At 39.5% G+C, this 13,143-nt stretch overlaps 2 protein-coding genes across 2 annotated transcripts; both read right to left on the minus strand.

Moving 5' to 3' along the window:
• Positions 1–2,111: 2,111 nt before the first annotated feature.
• LOC129729898 (transcription factor E2F5) lies at positions 2,112–4,655 on the minus strand. The gene is made up of 3 exons (XM_055688776.1): positions 4,247–4,655; positions 4,058–4,167; positions 2,112–3,697 (listed from the first exon to the last, which is right to left on the minus strand). Exons 1-3 carry the CDS (start codon positions 4,418–4,420, stop codon positions 2,875–2,877), a joined length of 1,107 nt encoding a protein of 368 aa, XP_055544751.1. The 5' UTR covers positions 4,421–4,655; the 3' UTR covers positions 2,112–2,874.
• A 167-nt stretch (positions 4,656–4,822) lies between these two features.
• On the minus strand, positions 4,823–6,725 carry LOC129729897 (ATP-dependent RNA helicase DDX47). Its single transcript, XM_055688775.1, has 2 exons — positions 6,442–6,725; positions 4,823–6,382 (listed from the first exon to the last, which is right to left on the minus strand). Exons 1-2 carry the CDS (start codon positions 6,619–6,621, stop codon positions 5,072–5,074), a joined length of 1,491 nt encoding a protein of 496 aa, XP_055544750.1. The 5' UTR covers positions 6,622–6,725; the 3' UTR covers positions 4,823–5,071.
• Positions 6,726–13,143: the final 6,418 nt, after the last annotated feature.

Here is a 13,143-nt window from a genome sequence, read left to right on the forward strand (position 1 = left end):
AGCGCCTATATGACAATTCCATGGCTAAAATTGTTCTATTTGGTTTTCTGAAAAAGTGCTTTTTCAGCTTTATCACATAAACAAATGCTGAAGCGCTTTTTCAGCTACAATTCAGTATATATACAGCCAATGTAAATTGTAATAAACTGGAAATAGATGTACGGGGTAAATCGATACGTATGCATGTATGTCGAGATCAGAGCCGGATTTACGATTGTGGGGGCCCGGGGCCCAGTTTTCAGTGGGGGCCCCAAAATAAAATAAACCCGTTTTTTTATCGTACGAGTTAAAAACATTTATTTGTTATTGAAAAGTTACCAAAAATTTGCTAGATTTTTTTTTACGAGTTTTTTTTTTTTTGCAGAGAACTTATTGATTGAATAATCAACATTCAGCTCTTTCCGAATATTGTACTCTCAACTTAACAATGCTAAGTTTGACAGCCTTCCACTCTTCATAGTCGTACGCAACCTATTTTCAATCGGTTTCATCTTCGAAAAAGACCTTTCTCCAGTTGCGTTCGAGATCATTAGGCTCAAATAAATCCTTAAATAAAATAATTTTTGCAAGGCACTAACGAGTTTTCGATTTTTTTCTTCATGTAATCATCTTTTTTGAGCTCCACTTTGATATACGCGAGGTTTTGTGGTGACAGCTCATTTTGAATAAATATAATAATAAATTCGGTTCTTGCTCACTGTTTATAGCCAGATCTAACTGATTTGGACCAGAGATGCCAGATGTTTTCGAAAGATGTCTGCAACTGCTCGAAATCCGGAAATTTTTTCTTGATATCTGAAAAAAACCTGCCGCAATTTAAAAAAAATGCGATCCGCAAGCAAAAATTTGCACACAATTCGAGTAAGACTGCGCAAATATAAGGCTACGCTGGCAATAATCTACAGAAACTAGGAAAAAACTACACACATCTGCAGGTCAATAAAATCTGCACACGGACTCTGAACATTTGCATTTTACAACGCAAATCTGGTATCCCTGATTCGGACAAGTAAACTTATTTTCGGAATCAACAGCAATGCATTAAAAAAACTTGTGGATTATGTATTTTCTTTCCTGCTTGATCTCCCATGCGCGCTGGTTCGATTCAAATGGTGTGTTAATGTGTGTCATTCCAAGAGAATCGAAGGATCTTGGATGTAGTATTGGCGCTCGCGAAAAAATAACACTGAAGAAAAGTATCAAATTGAAATGGTCTGTTCAAATTTTCTTGCTGTAAATTGAACTTTTGATTGAATCTCATTTTTGATAGAGAAAAGAACTTTTTCTCGTTTTGTGGGGGCCCCAAAAATGTGGGGGCCCGAGGCCTGGGCCCCCTGGGCCCCCCCTTAAATCCGGCTCTGGTCAAGATAGACGAATCGGCAACGCGTTCTACCAGCAACCTCATGAGCATGAGTTAGAGATTCAAGATTGGCAGTAACCAGTAAAGTTATTGGATAAAAAGGTAATTTTCACTAACAATAATATAAAAATAAACAATGAAAAATACTCACAAAAGTGCAAAAAATCGAATGATTCAGATGTGTTCGAATCGCCTAAGCAATAAAAAAAATTGTTTAATTAAGTTCATTAAGCAGTCAGTATGTGCAGTAGAGAAGCGAAAATTAAGCGAACTGGAAATATGGTACAGATTTGGAAAAATATGCCGGATCCCGTCGGGATGCATATTTTTATGGAAATGCCAAATTTGAAAGCTTTTCTTTCTCCATAGCCGTATGCAACCTGTTTTTAATCAGATTTATCTTCGATAAAACCTTTCCTGATAGAGCATTCCAAACCATTAGACTCAAAAAAAATACGCAATATAATAAAATAGTTTTTTTTTCTTAATTTGTGGAGGCCTCTAACAAAACATGGAAGCCCGGGACACTGGCCCCCTGCCACCCCCATCATGAATCTGTCCCTGGCCTACCAAATGGACACGTAAATTCTACATTACACCACCAGTACTTTTATCGAAAGTCAGCAAGATTTTCAAAATTCGTTCAATGGTTAACAGCTAAATGAAATCAAGGCTCATAGATTGGCAGAATTATTCCAAAATATTTGAGGATGGCATTCGAACTTTACGAGAAAGTATAGAACACTGATGATTAGAAATTTGAACTGTTTCAATAATCAAAAACTAACAACCTAGTTCTGATGGGGAATTAATGGTTTGCAAAATCTGTCAGAGCGTTTCAGAACCAAGTTCGCTACCATTTTATTTAGATAGAGATAATCATGTTTACGGCCGCATCAAATTCGCACGAAAGAAACGTGCATTTATATGATTACCATTTTTTCTCGAATCATTCGTTCATTCCGATATGGGATTATGGAAATATTTTTCAATTGGCTTGAACCGATTATTTGTACGAAACTCGGATACGGCCCCAATCGTTTAAAACAGTAGTTTGTCAAGAAACACAGAGCCGTATTACAAAAACTTCGACGAGTAACTCACTAATTCTTCATTTCATTTCACGGTTTATGATTTTTGGGAGACCTTTTATTTTGATTTTTTTATATATATACAATAATCGTAATTTAACTAAAAAATGTTTTTTGATGAAACGCTGAAACAACCTCTTTATTTTCGATTTGACACGATTATTTCTTCACATTTAAACTGTCAGAAAAGGAAACACTGCAACTATGCAACAATGATAGAATACTTTATTCAGTGACTGTAATCAGGGGATGTGCAATTAAATACCTTTCGAAAACTATAAACATTTGTGATGCCTCGAATCTAAATTTTGAGTTACATGTACACATATTCTTACATAGATATTTAATAAGAACTGACGGTTAGTAATGGGGAAAGGAAACATTGGCCTACACAATAGTTGGAAACGGTTAAAAAGATCCGACTCACGTCAGGTTGATTTGATCAGCGTCCGGCGTTGGGTTAGTATTTTGCAGATTTCGACTAATAGAATCATGTTCAATGTCTAAATCAGCAGTGGATGGAACGTTAATGTCAAACAGGTCCAGTACACCCTCTTTGGAAGTGAGCACAAAGGGATAGTTATGCTCTTCAAGCGGTTCTAGAGAGAAAAACGGGCTATCACGGTCGTCTTGCGCTGAACCAGCCAAGTTTTTGGGTAGAAAGCGACTGAAATTGGTGAGATCGCGTCCGGACAACAGTTCAACACTTTGATCCCGAAGCAATCGTTCGTGTTCGCCCGTATCGGTCTGTTTTGCTGTTTGCTTAGAGGTAGTATCCCTCTCTCGGTTGATTGCACTTTTTCTGTCCCGTACCACTTTCTCGGTCAGTTTTGGAGAGCCTCGGTTCTGTGTCCGGAACATGTTTGCTCTTCGTATTGGTCTGGTGAAGCACTTCCCATGTGGTTCACGATGCAGTCTAACATCCAGCGGAAGTCCTCCAGGGGAGATAATGTCGAGAGTCTTAGCACTCCTTTTCATCTTCATTGCTGCAGGCGGTTCAAGACGACTGGACTGAGGAACCAGCAGACTGGTTACACCATCACCAAACACATTTGTCAGATCCTCACTGGTAACATATGCGAAGGAAGCGGTGGCATCGTCGGTGTTGGCATTATCGGTGCTTTGGCGTATGATTGCTAGTTCACGGTCGATCATCTCCTCATAACCCTGCAGTGCGCTCCGTTCGTGCTTTAGGACCCTCGTGCGTCGAGCCACATCGCGGGGGTCCGGTGCAATCGAGTCACCACTTGAAAGAAAAACAGGGTATTTTTGAAAAACATATTCATGTTTGATTACAATTGAGCTTGATTCGCCCAAGACATGTTTGTACTTAAAATTTTGATATGTGTTTAGTATAACATTATTTTCAAGATTAACAAAAGATAGAGCCTCCTTTACCAGGTTAACCGATTTCAAAGCTGAGCGCGCAATTTTTACCTGAATCAAATTCAGCGAGCGCCATTTTTGTTCATTTGAAATGCAATTGCGCCGCCTCCACTCTCTCTCACACATCACCTACCTCACTAATGCATATGTACATATATACATACATATATTGCTCTGATTAAAACTAGATGACTTCGTAGGACGGCGGGATTTGACTTACCGCCACTTAACACTGTTTTTGCCGAATTTCTCGATCAGGCCAACTCCCTCGAGCACATTGGTCACGTCGTAAATCCGTCGCTTTTGGCGAACCTCCAAGATTTTGGTGGCCTGCAATGCAAATGCAAAAACCCACAGTAGGAAAACAAATGGAAACAAGTCGTCGTCGTCGCGCAAATGGCTGATTTACCTCGCTTAGATTCAAAATCCCTTTGGGGGCCTTCTTCAACAAGTTGACAACATTCACCGTCATAATGGATAGCGATTTTTCCAATCGCTTGGTACCCGGATCGAGCTCGTCTTCCGCCTGCTGTTGCGACTGGCGCTTTTTGCTGCCGCCCGCCGACGAAGTTTGCATCTCCATCGTCACTAGAATTGCACTCACAGTCACGCACTTTCAACTAGTTTTCTACCGCGAAAATTAAATCGTTCGCACTTGTACACATTTCCAGCGAGATCAGTCACCGTTCCAAAAACGAGTTCCGCTAACAGAACTGGCCGAAAGAACCCATCCGCACGGGTAGTTTAAAAAACTTACACCGACAGGTACGATACGAGAAAGAATTCCGCCATTAGATGCATACTGTGACACCCTGACACCGCATCTAGAGGTGGAGTAAGAACGCGAAACGTCAATTTTTGAGAACAGGGTTGATGTCTTCGCTAGAAATCGGGAACACTTTTTCGGTGTGGATTTTTGATGGGCTAAAAATTAGTTTATTTTCACTGTTAATACAAATGTTTCATTTTATGTTAGAATTAGGTATTATTTCCAGTGATGTTAAGGCGTATATTACGTCCCATAAAAATAATATGATGAAAGGATCGAAAAAGTAAATAACCTAAGTTTGGTTTTCGGATACCAATTGGCTTTTCTTGTAAACATCAGCATTAACTCGAGTGTATCGAATTTCTTAATAAAAATAAGTTTAATGCTGTTTCTTTTGCTCAATTTCTAAAAGTAACCGAAACCAAAATTTTCTACAACAGTACAAGAAACAGAAATCGCTATCTCTTACTTTTTATTTTTAAACTTTCCTTTTCCCTTTTTACCTGGCTGCTTGATTCTTTTGCGGGCTCCATTAAACTGCTCGGTATCGTCATCGTCCGAATCGTTGCCGCGGCCACCGTGACCTTTCCGCTTATTACCCTTCCGTTCCTCGATATCCTTTAGTTCAAGCCGCGCTGTACGCTGAGCTTCGCTGACTCGCTCCTGCAGTGCCATTACTTCGTCCTCCTCGCATTTGAATAGAGGCAACTTCTTTCCAAGCAGATGTTCGATTCGCTGGTACAACTCTACATCGTATTGGGTTACGAATGTGACTGCCTTACCAGCACGACCGGCACGAGCCGTACGACCCACCCGATGGATGTAATCCTTGCTGTGCGTCGGAATGTCGAAATTAAGAACAACATCCACATGCGGTATGTCCAATCCACGGGAGGCAACATCAGTGGAAATGAGAATTTGGCGATTTTTACCTTTAAACTTGTTTAGTGCCGCAAGCCGATTGTTTTGCGACATTTGACCATGCAACGGGACAGCGGCCAAACCGAGAGCGCGGAGCATTAGCGCCGTTCGAACGGTGTTATTACAGGTGCTGCAGAAAATCATGAAACTGTTTCCTGCCAATTCGTTCAATATATGAACCAGATAGACATCCTTATACTTTGCAGGAATAAAAACGTAATATTGCAACAGTTTATCTACCGTTTGGTATTTACTGGAAACCTCAACTTTGACTGGATCGTTAAGTGAAGCTCGTTCCAGTTTCTTCACTTTTTTCGTCATCGTAGCACTGAACAAAAAGGTTCGTCTCTCCCGAGGGAGTACCTTCAAGATCTTATCCAACTCAACCTCAAAATCTAGGTTCAAAATTCGATCCGCTTCATCCATGACCAAATACTTGACCGCTTTCAGATTAAATCCCTTCGTATTTTCCAAATGATCCACCAATCGTCCAGGCGTTGCGATAATAATGTGCGGCTTCCGGGCTAATTGCAAGGCTTGTGAGACCATATCCATACCTCCCACTACGACGCAACACCGCACACCGATGGACACTCCGAGAGCTTCAAACTGTTCTGAAATTTGGTACGCCAATTCTCGGGTTGGTGTTAAAACTAGGGCAAAATAGCGTTGCGGATTTTCTAGCAGTGCTTGCAATATTGGCAATGCAAAAGCTCCCGTCTTACCGGAGCCGGTCTCAGCTAATCCAATGATATCCTTGCCTTGCAGAGCTAGTGGAATAGCTTCCCGCTGAATTTTTGACGGCGCTTTCCATTTCAATGCCCGGCATGCTCCGACAAGTGAATCAATTAGGCCCTAGAACAAGTTAAATTTAGATAGGACGTTTTTTTTATCAAATTCATGAGTATTCTTACCATGTCTTCCCAACTGTTTGACTTTACATCCGCTTCGCCGTTCGCCGGATCGGACTTCTCGCTGTTATTATCCGACTCCTGGTTATTCAACTGGTTGTCCGAATCAGATTCATAGGCATTCACTTGATTTTCCTGCTCCAAGTCGGTGATATTGCCTTCCTCATCATCAGAGGAATACATTATGATGTACGTTTGGAAAACTAGTAATCAGTAAAATAGGTTTTCTCTCCAAAATAGCGCGTATGTCTTCAACACGAAACGTGTTTGTGTTCTCTGGCAGTCAATTTTAATTTAGCTTTACAAAAAATTAAAAGGTACGCGTGACGTTTCCTCGCATACCTTCTTTCAAAATAACTGCATGTTGTTTCATGTCGACTCTAAGTTGAGTAACATATACACATATACACGGAAAACGAAAAGTACCCAAATTCATGTCGATTTCACTCAACGGAGTCGTTAGGTGCAGGAAGCCAATTTTGAGTAATTGTAGATTAATTTAATAGTAGGTGTATATCACTAAGTGTAATAATACGTCAAAAATGCTCAACGTTGAGTTCACTCTTTTATTCTTTATCTTGGGTGGTTTGATTCGATTGAATTAATATTATTTGAAAATAGAATTTAATTGAAAAACAATCTATAAAATCTATCTTAATATTTATTCAAGAACCTTCTAATTTGGGATCACTGGCTTCATCAATTTCCCTTATTAGTGCCTCCGCTTGAGCTGCTCCGACTTATTATCACTTTTTACCATTTTTGGTCGATAATGTTCAGCAGCTTCCGCCGATTCATGATCACGAATTAAAAATTCATTCAGAAACGAGTTTAGAGCTTATTATAAGTATTCAACTGAATATTTGTCCAGCTGCCAAAAACATAGCATAGCAAACAAAATGGCGATTTGTAAATACTTTCCTCAACTAGGTGCACTAATACATTCGTACGTAAAAAGGTCTATTGAGTTGAAATGAATCAGCGTTCGCATTGCAAAATTACCCAACACGTAAGTTGTATAATGTTTACATCATTTCAGGTAGTTTGTACCCGCCGGTTGGGTAGATTTTGTTTTCCGTGTACATAAGTTATTGGCCCTGACGATTCTGTTGATATTGGTTTCCCGCATAATCAATAACCATAACAACATGCTTAACAGCCTATTCAGGGTATAGTCCGAACTGTCTGGGTTATCGTTAAACCATATAGATTATCGTCAGTTTATGGTTCCTATTTATTAGGGAGGGGCAAGACAGTATAGATATATTACGGTATATTTCCAATATTCGATATTACAAAGTATTTATCGTTGCATTTCCAGGCACCCCTCTACCTATATCACAACTCCTTGAGAGCACATTGTCATCGAACTCTGTCGGAGTGATATGAATGTGATAGATAAACGATAAATATCAAAACATATCCACCAATATTGCATAATATTACCGAAATATTTCTCTTAAAAATAAAGTTGTCTAGCTCCTAGATCAGATACTCAAATGCTTTTCACTTTACCAGTAGATGAATTCTACGTGAAACTCACATACGATGCATATGTTTACTGATAATAATGCATCTTACCAGGTCATGATGAACTCAAATGGCAGTCACGTAGAATCTATTGGAAAACTATTTAGGATAATATTCACGTCACTTTTCCGAAAAATATTTTGAGTGTATCATTGTGAGACAATAAATATAAACTTTGCAACTCGAGTTGTTTCTATCCAGGTTGAATAGCAATAGTAAGCGTGTAAAGTTGGGTGAATTCGCCTACCCAAGTTCTACCCAGGGGAGTATAACCGTCAAAATTTTGTCTACCGATCATGAATTCATCATTACACAAAATATCTTGTTCATTGAAAGTGCACATTGTATTGAAAACAAACGTTGAGTCTTGATTTTTTACATCTATAAACGTATTTTTTCGAGAATAAGTTAATGAACAATCATAGTATGTTGACTCCATTTCAACTGGTTTAGGGCAAACCAACCAAAAAGTGAATACTAGAATCGCTGGTACCAGAATCAATGAGTGGGAGATGAAAAATATATGGAGTTTGACAGCCACAAGAGCCCCCTGGTTCTACCCTGGGACTACCAACCAAAAATGAAACACTTCGACTGAATGAAATGTTTCGCAAAATAATTCAACGGGAAGCAGCACATACAATAAAAAAAGCTTGCCCCACATGTTTTATACATGGCCCACCCTATCGTGAATTGTGAAACTCTCCCCAAGCTAAAATTAGTCAAACTAGTTTTAAAACTTAACTAAGATCCTAAGCTACTCAAAAAACACTATGACATTGAGGGAGTATGATATTTGCGGCCATGAGGGCATATGTGGAAATATACTGGTTTTCCCTCATACATCAAACATGGTCCACCCTATCGTGAATCGTGAAACTCTTCCCAAGCTAAAATTAGTCAAACTATTTTGGAAACTTAACTAAGATCCTAAGCTACTCAAAAAACACTATGATATTGAAGGAGTATGAAATTTGCGGTCATGAGCAAACGGAAAAATGAAGGGAACATCTGGTTTCCTTAAACGTTATGTAGGGGAGAACCGTACAAGACGCACCAGTTGGGTCAAATAGCCCATGCTATTAATTCCCCAAAATACTTACACACGTGGCTTTTTATGACCAAATTCTTCGCTTTTCTCATAAAAACCCAGCTTCTCTACTGTTCTCACATAAAAAAAAGTTTGCCATAATGGCTAAAATACTCAAAAAACTGTGCCATTGGCTGTGGCTCTGTCAAACATGTAATTATCCATGAATTTTATTTAAGCTTCTATGATTAACTGACTTGTAAATAATACAAAAACTATGGTTCCCCTAACCTTTACACTATTGGAGTATATGAGTATTTCAAATTATTTCACTAACTTTCGTCAACTTTTACCTAAAAACAATCAAAATTAAAATTGGGGCAGAATGCACACTTAAAATAAAACACCGAATTCGGTAAAATTTTACCGGAATCTCAACAGATGAACGTTCGGTGGAATCTTCGGTGTTTCCGAAAATTACCGAACAGTTTGTGAAACCACCAACCGAGTGGTCGGTAATTTTCGCAGCTTTTTGGTAATGTTTCAAACCGAGCAGCCAGTAAAATTTACCGAAAGAAACTTTAAAAATGAACAAAAATACCGAACGCACCTGTAAAAAATACCGGTGGCAGAAAAGTCGGTTATAAATGAGCCTGCCGGTACCGTCTAAAATCAAACTAAATCAACCAGATCACTTACGAAAAATGTTAGCGACTCGTACATTCATTAACACTTTCCAAATTATAAATATCCTATGTTTACACACAACAACAATTAAAACAAATCAGCAGCACCAGTAGAAAATATTCGCGTCTTGCACGGTTGCACGTATGAGAAAAATGGCCACCACATTCGCAATTTGGCATTTTTACAGGTTGTTCGGTAAAAAGTAATACAAATTTCGGTGAATGTAAAATTAAGCAAATATTTCGGTAACAGTTAACAGAATTTTGGTAAAACTTACAGATCTTACAGAACAGTCGTTAATTTGATGCTTTTTTGCAGGAATACCGGTATTATTACACTTTACCGATGGATTATTGTAAAAAAAATTACCGAACGACTTTTTTTGGACTAAGTGTGTGCACTACGAAGAACTTGCAGGAGATTGCTTGACAACTTAGAGCATGTTTCATTATTTTTGATTTTACTTTCGAGATCTCAAGCGCTTCTCACTTCGTGTGCTGTTTTTTGCTAGTGGCATATTAGTCTACTGCTTTGGAGCGTACTGACCTTTGATGTGGTGCGTTTTGGTCACTGGCTTGTTTGGCGGCAATGGTAATTTTTACCAAAAAAGACATTAAAATCGAGTATTTTATTATAAACTTAAACACACAATAAATAGATCCTACAATCATCCTACACGTTCAATGTCGCTTTAAAATGATTTGAAGCGCTGTAAATTGCGCAAATGCTTAACTGGTGCGTTTTGTACAATTCTCCCCTACTGGTAAAGAACCCGGGTGCCGTTTCAGACTTCATTGCTTGAATAAACAAAGATAACCTCAACTCAGCCAGCTGAAACTCATGGAATGCTCCTAACCAGGGGAAATAAACCATTTCCAATCATCAGACTGTTTATAGCAGCAGACTCCCTCCCCTGGGGGTCGAAGGGAAAGGCTTCGATTTTTTTACCCTATATGTACTTGGCAGGGTACGTGTAAACGTGTGGTATTCAGATATGATAAATAGATTTAGGTTTACGTTTAAAATATTTTATTTAGCGGATATTTCTTACTCTTGATGTAGGTGTGGGTGCTGTTGTACAGTACCACTTAGAGCAGCTTGTATGTCTTGGAGGATAGCCATTATTTGTTGGTGCCGAGCCTCCTGCTCGGCAGCCTCTTGTCTCAGCATTTGTTGTAGCTGCTGGAACTGCCACTTCGCCTCTGCGTTGGGCAACGTGGCGTAGCAACCCACCGCCAATGTCCGCCACCGCGTGATGAGGCGAATATGCCGCCCTGCGAGTTTACTCCGCCTCGCTGTTGGTTGTTATAGTTGTGGTTCATCCTATAATAAAAAACAAATACAATTGATTAACATGCATATTGCATAATATTATTATATACTTACTTTTTGTTATCCCAAGTGAAAATTTTGCAGCTACTCGCTCTACTCGCTTTTCTGTTTTAAGTTCAAATGCCGAAATTGTGTAAATTTTAATTATTTTTTCGAAGGGCCAATTGTTGGAAGAACAAAACTATGCCTATCATTCGAACCGTTTTGGCTGTAGAAATCTTTTGAATTTCCAACAGAGTGCTTTATGGGGAAATAAAAATATTTTGAAGTAGAATACTTCTCTCAGGAAGTTCGGCTACATAGGGATGTGAAATGAAAATCTAAAACCGAAAAAAGTGAAAAATATGTCCAATTTCAAATGCTAATAAATCGGTTAGTATTCGATGGATTTCCTTCGTTCTTGCAGCAATAGATTGGAAAATCTTCTAAGATTCTTCCCAAAATAAGATAATTGTAGTTTTTTCATTCACACTATTGTACTATTGGAAATAGTCAAGCCTTGTCAAAACGAAAAATTCGACCTCTGATTGGTCGTTATATGCTTGCTTCCCAAGTACGGTCGACAGGATCATATACCTTGCAATTGAAAACATGCTGTTTGGCCTATATAAGGGCCTGTTTCAGCCGGAGCCGCTCATAATTGTTCTAGACAGCGACAACAGCAGTCGTCCTTCCTTAGCAGCAGCACTAGCCCAGTGGTTGGTCACCACGTCTCAGGAGCAGCGCGGTTTTTCTCAGCGTGTGTCGCCAGACTGCCACTATCCCCCCCGTGTTGGGGCAGCATGAAGATTGCCACTGGGAAATCAAATTTTGAACATCAAAATGCCTTTTTCAAGGCAAATAAACATGTCATTGAAAATTAATAATTTTTGACAATGCAAGCAAGATTCTGTGTTGGATCCTAGCAATTGAGTTTTGTCGCACCCGTCTAATTTACTGAATGTGAAATAGCTTCCACAGAGCATGTTGTCCGTGTATCTTAATACCCTCAATGTTAGGGCAGCTCAAAGGTTGTGATCAGCAACAGATTTTGAACCGCAAAATGCCTTTTTAAAGGCAAATAAACAAATAATTGAAGGTTAATAATTTTCTGACATCAACACAAGCAGACATTCTGTGCGGGATGCAATCAAATTCTGTTGTAGTTGTCTAATTTTTACTTTATTTAGTAAACCCCCCACTGTAGGGGCAGCGCAAAGGCTGCGATCAGCATAACCGACATTGAATAATAAACTGCCCTGTTAGAACGCATTCACAAAAGCAGTTAGTTCGACTATGCAGAGCTAATATGAAGACGATTCAATCAATCAGTATAAACAGAATTTCGTCGTCTCCCAGCTGCCAAGTTGCAAGATGATGCAACACACAACAGCGAGCAAACGAAATCGCTTGATGTTACAAGCCGCAATACGGTTAGGGGTTAAATTGTTGCGTGTGTGAGAGCACCATCGGTGTTTATTCGCTGGATACAAAAATCAAATGCGAATTGTGGAATAATTCGTCTAAAGAACATTAGGAAATGGTAAAACTGAACTGAAAGGCGTGGCCTATTACGTAGCACCCTCCGGCTATAAAACAGTGTTTCTGGGAAAACTAGCTACATTCATTAGCCGGAAGGTGAGCTGGATGGACCGTCCGTGTTGCGCCTGTGGCTGCCTTCAAATTAAACAAATCACTTGCCCTGTGGTTGGTCACCACGTCTCAGGCATCTGCCTGAGAACGAACGCCAACGCGAGCGATCGGGCGAGATTTTTTCCGTACATCAGAGGAAGTGCCGGCTTCCTCTAATGGAAAAGTTGGATCATTTTGTTCAGAAGAATATTACTGTCGGTAATATTACAGAGCTGCGATTGCATTATATCCGATATGGAATTGAACTTCCATGAGGCGGATGTTATAAGGAAGTAAATGGAACCGGCATGGCGAAACAGTCCGGGTGTGCTTAGACGCACGTCATTTTTCGTTGTTGATATTATTCCCCACATAAAACGAAGCGCTTTCGTACGATAGTGGCGGTAATAGCGGTAGATGTATTCGCCAACAGTTACTCCAGTAAAGCCGTGTCTAATTTTTAATGTGAAAACACCTTTCTATTGTGTTGGCCGTGCACATTAGGCCTCTGCCAG

The sequence above is a fragment of the Wyeomyia smithii genome, chromosome 3 (genome assembly GCF_029784165.1).
Source record: "Wyeomyia smithii strain HCP4-BCI-WySm-NY-G18 chromosome 3, ASM2978416v1, whole genome shotgun sequence".
In the NCBI taxonomy this organism is placed as follows: domain Eukaryota; kingdom Metazoa; phylum Arthropoda; class Insecta; order Diptera; family Culicidae; genus Wyeomyia; species Wyeomyia smithii.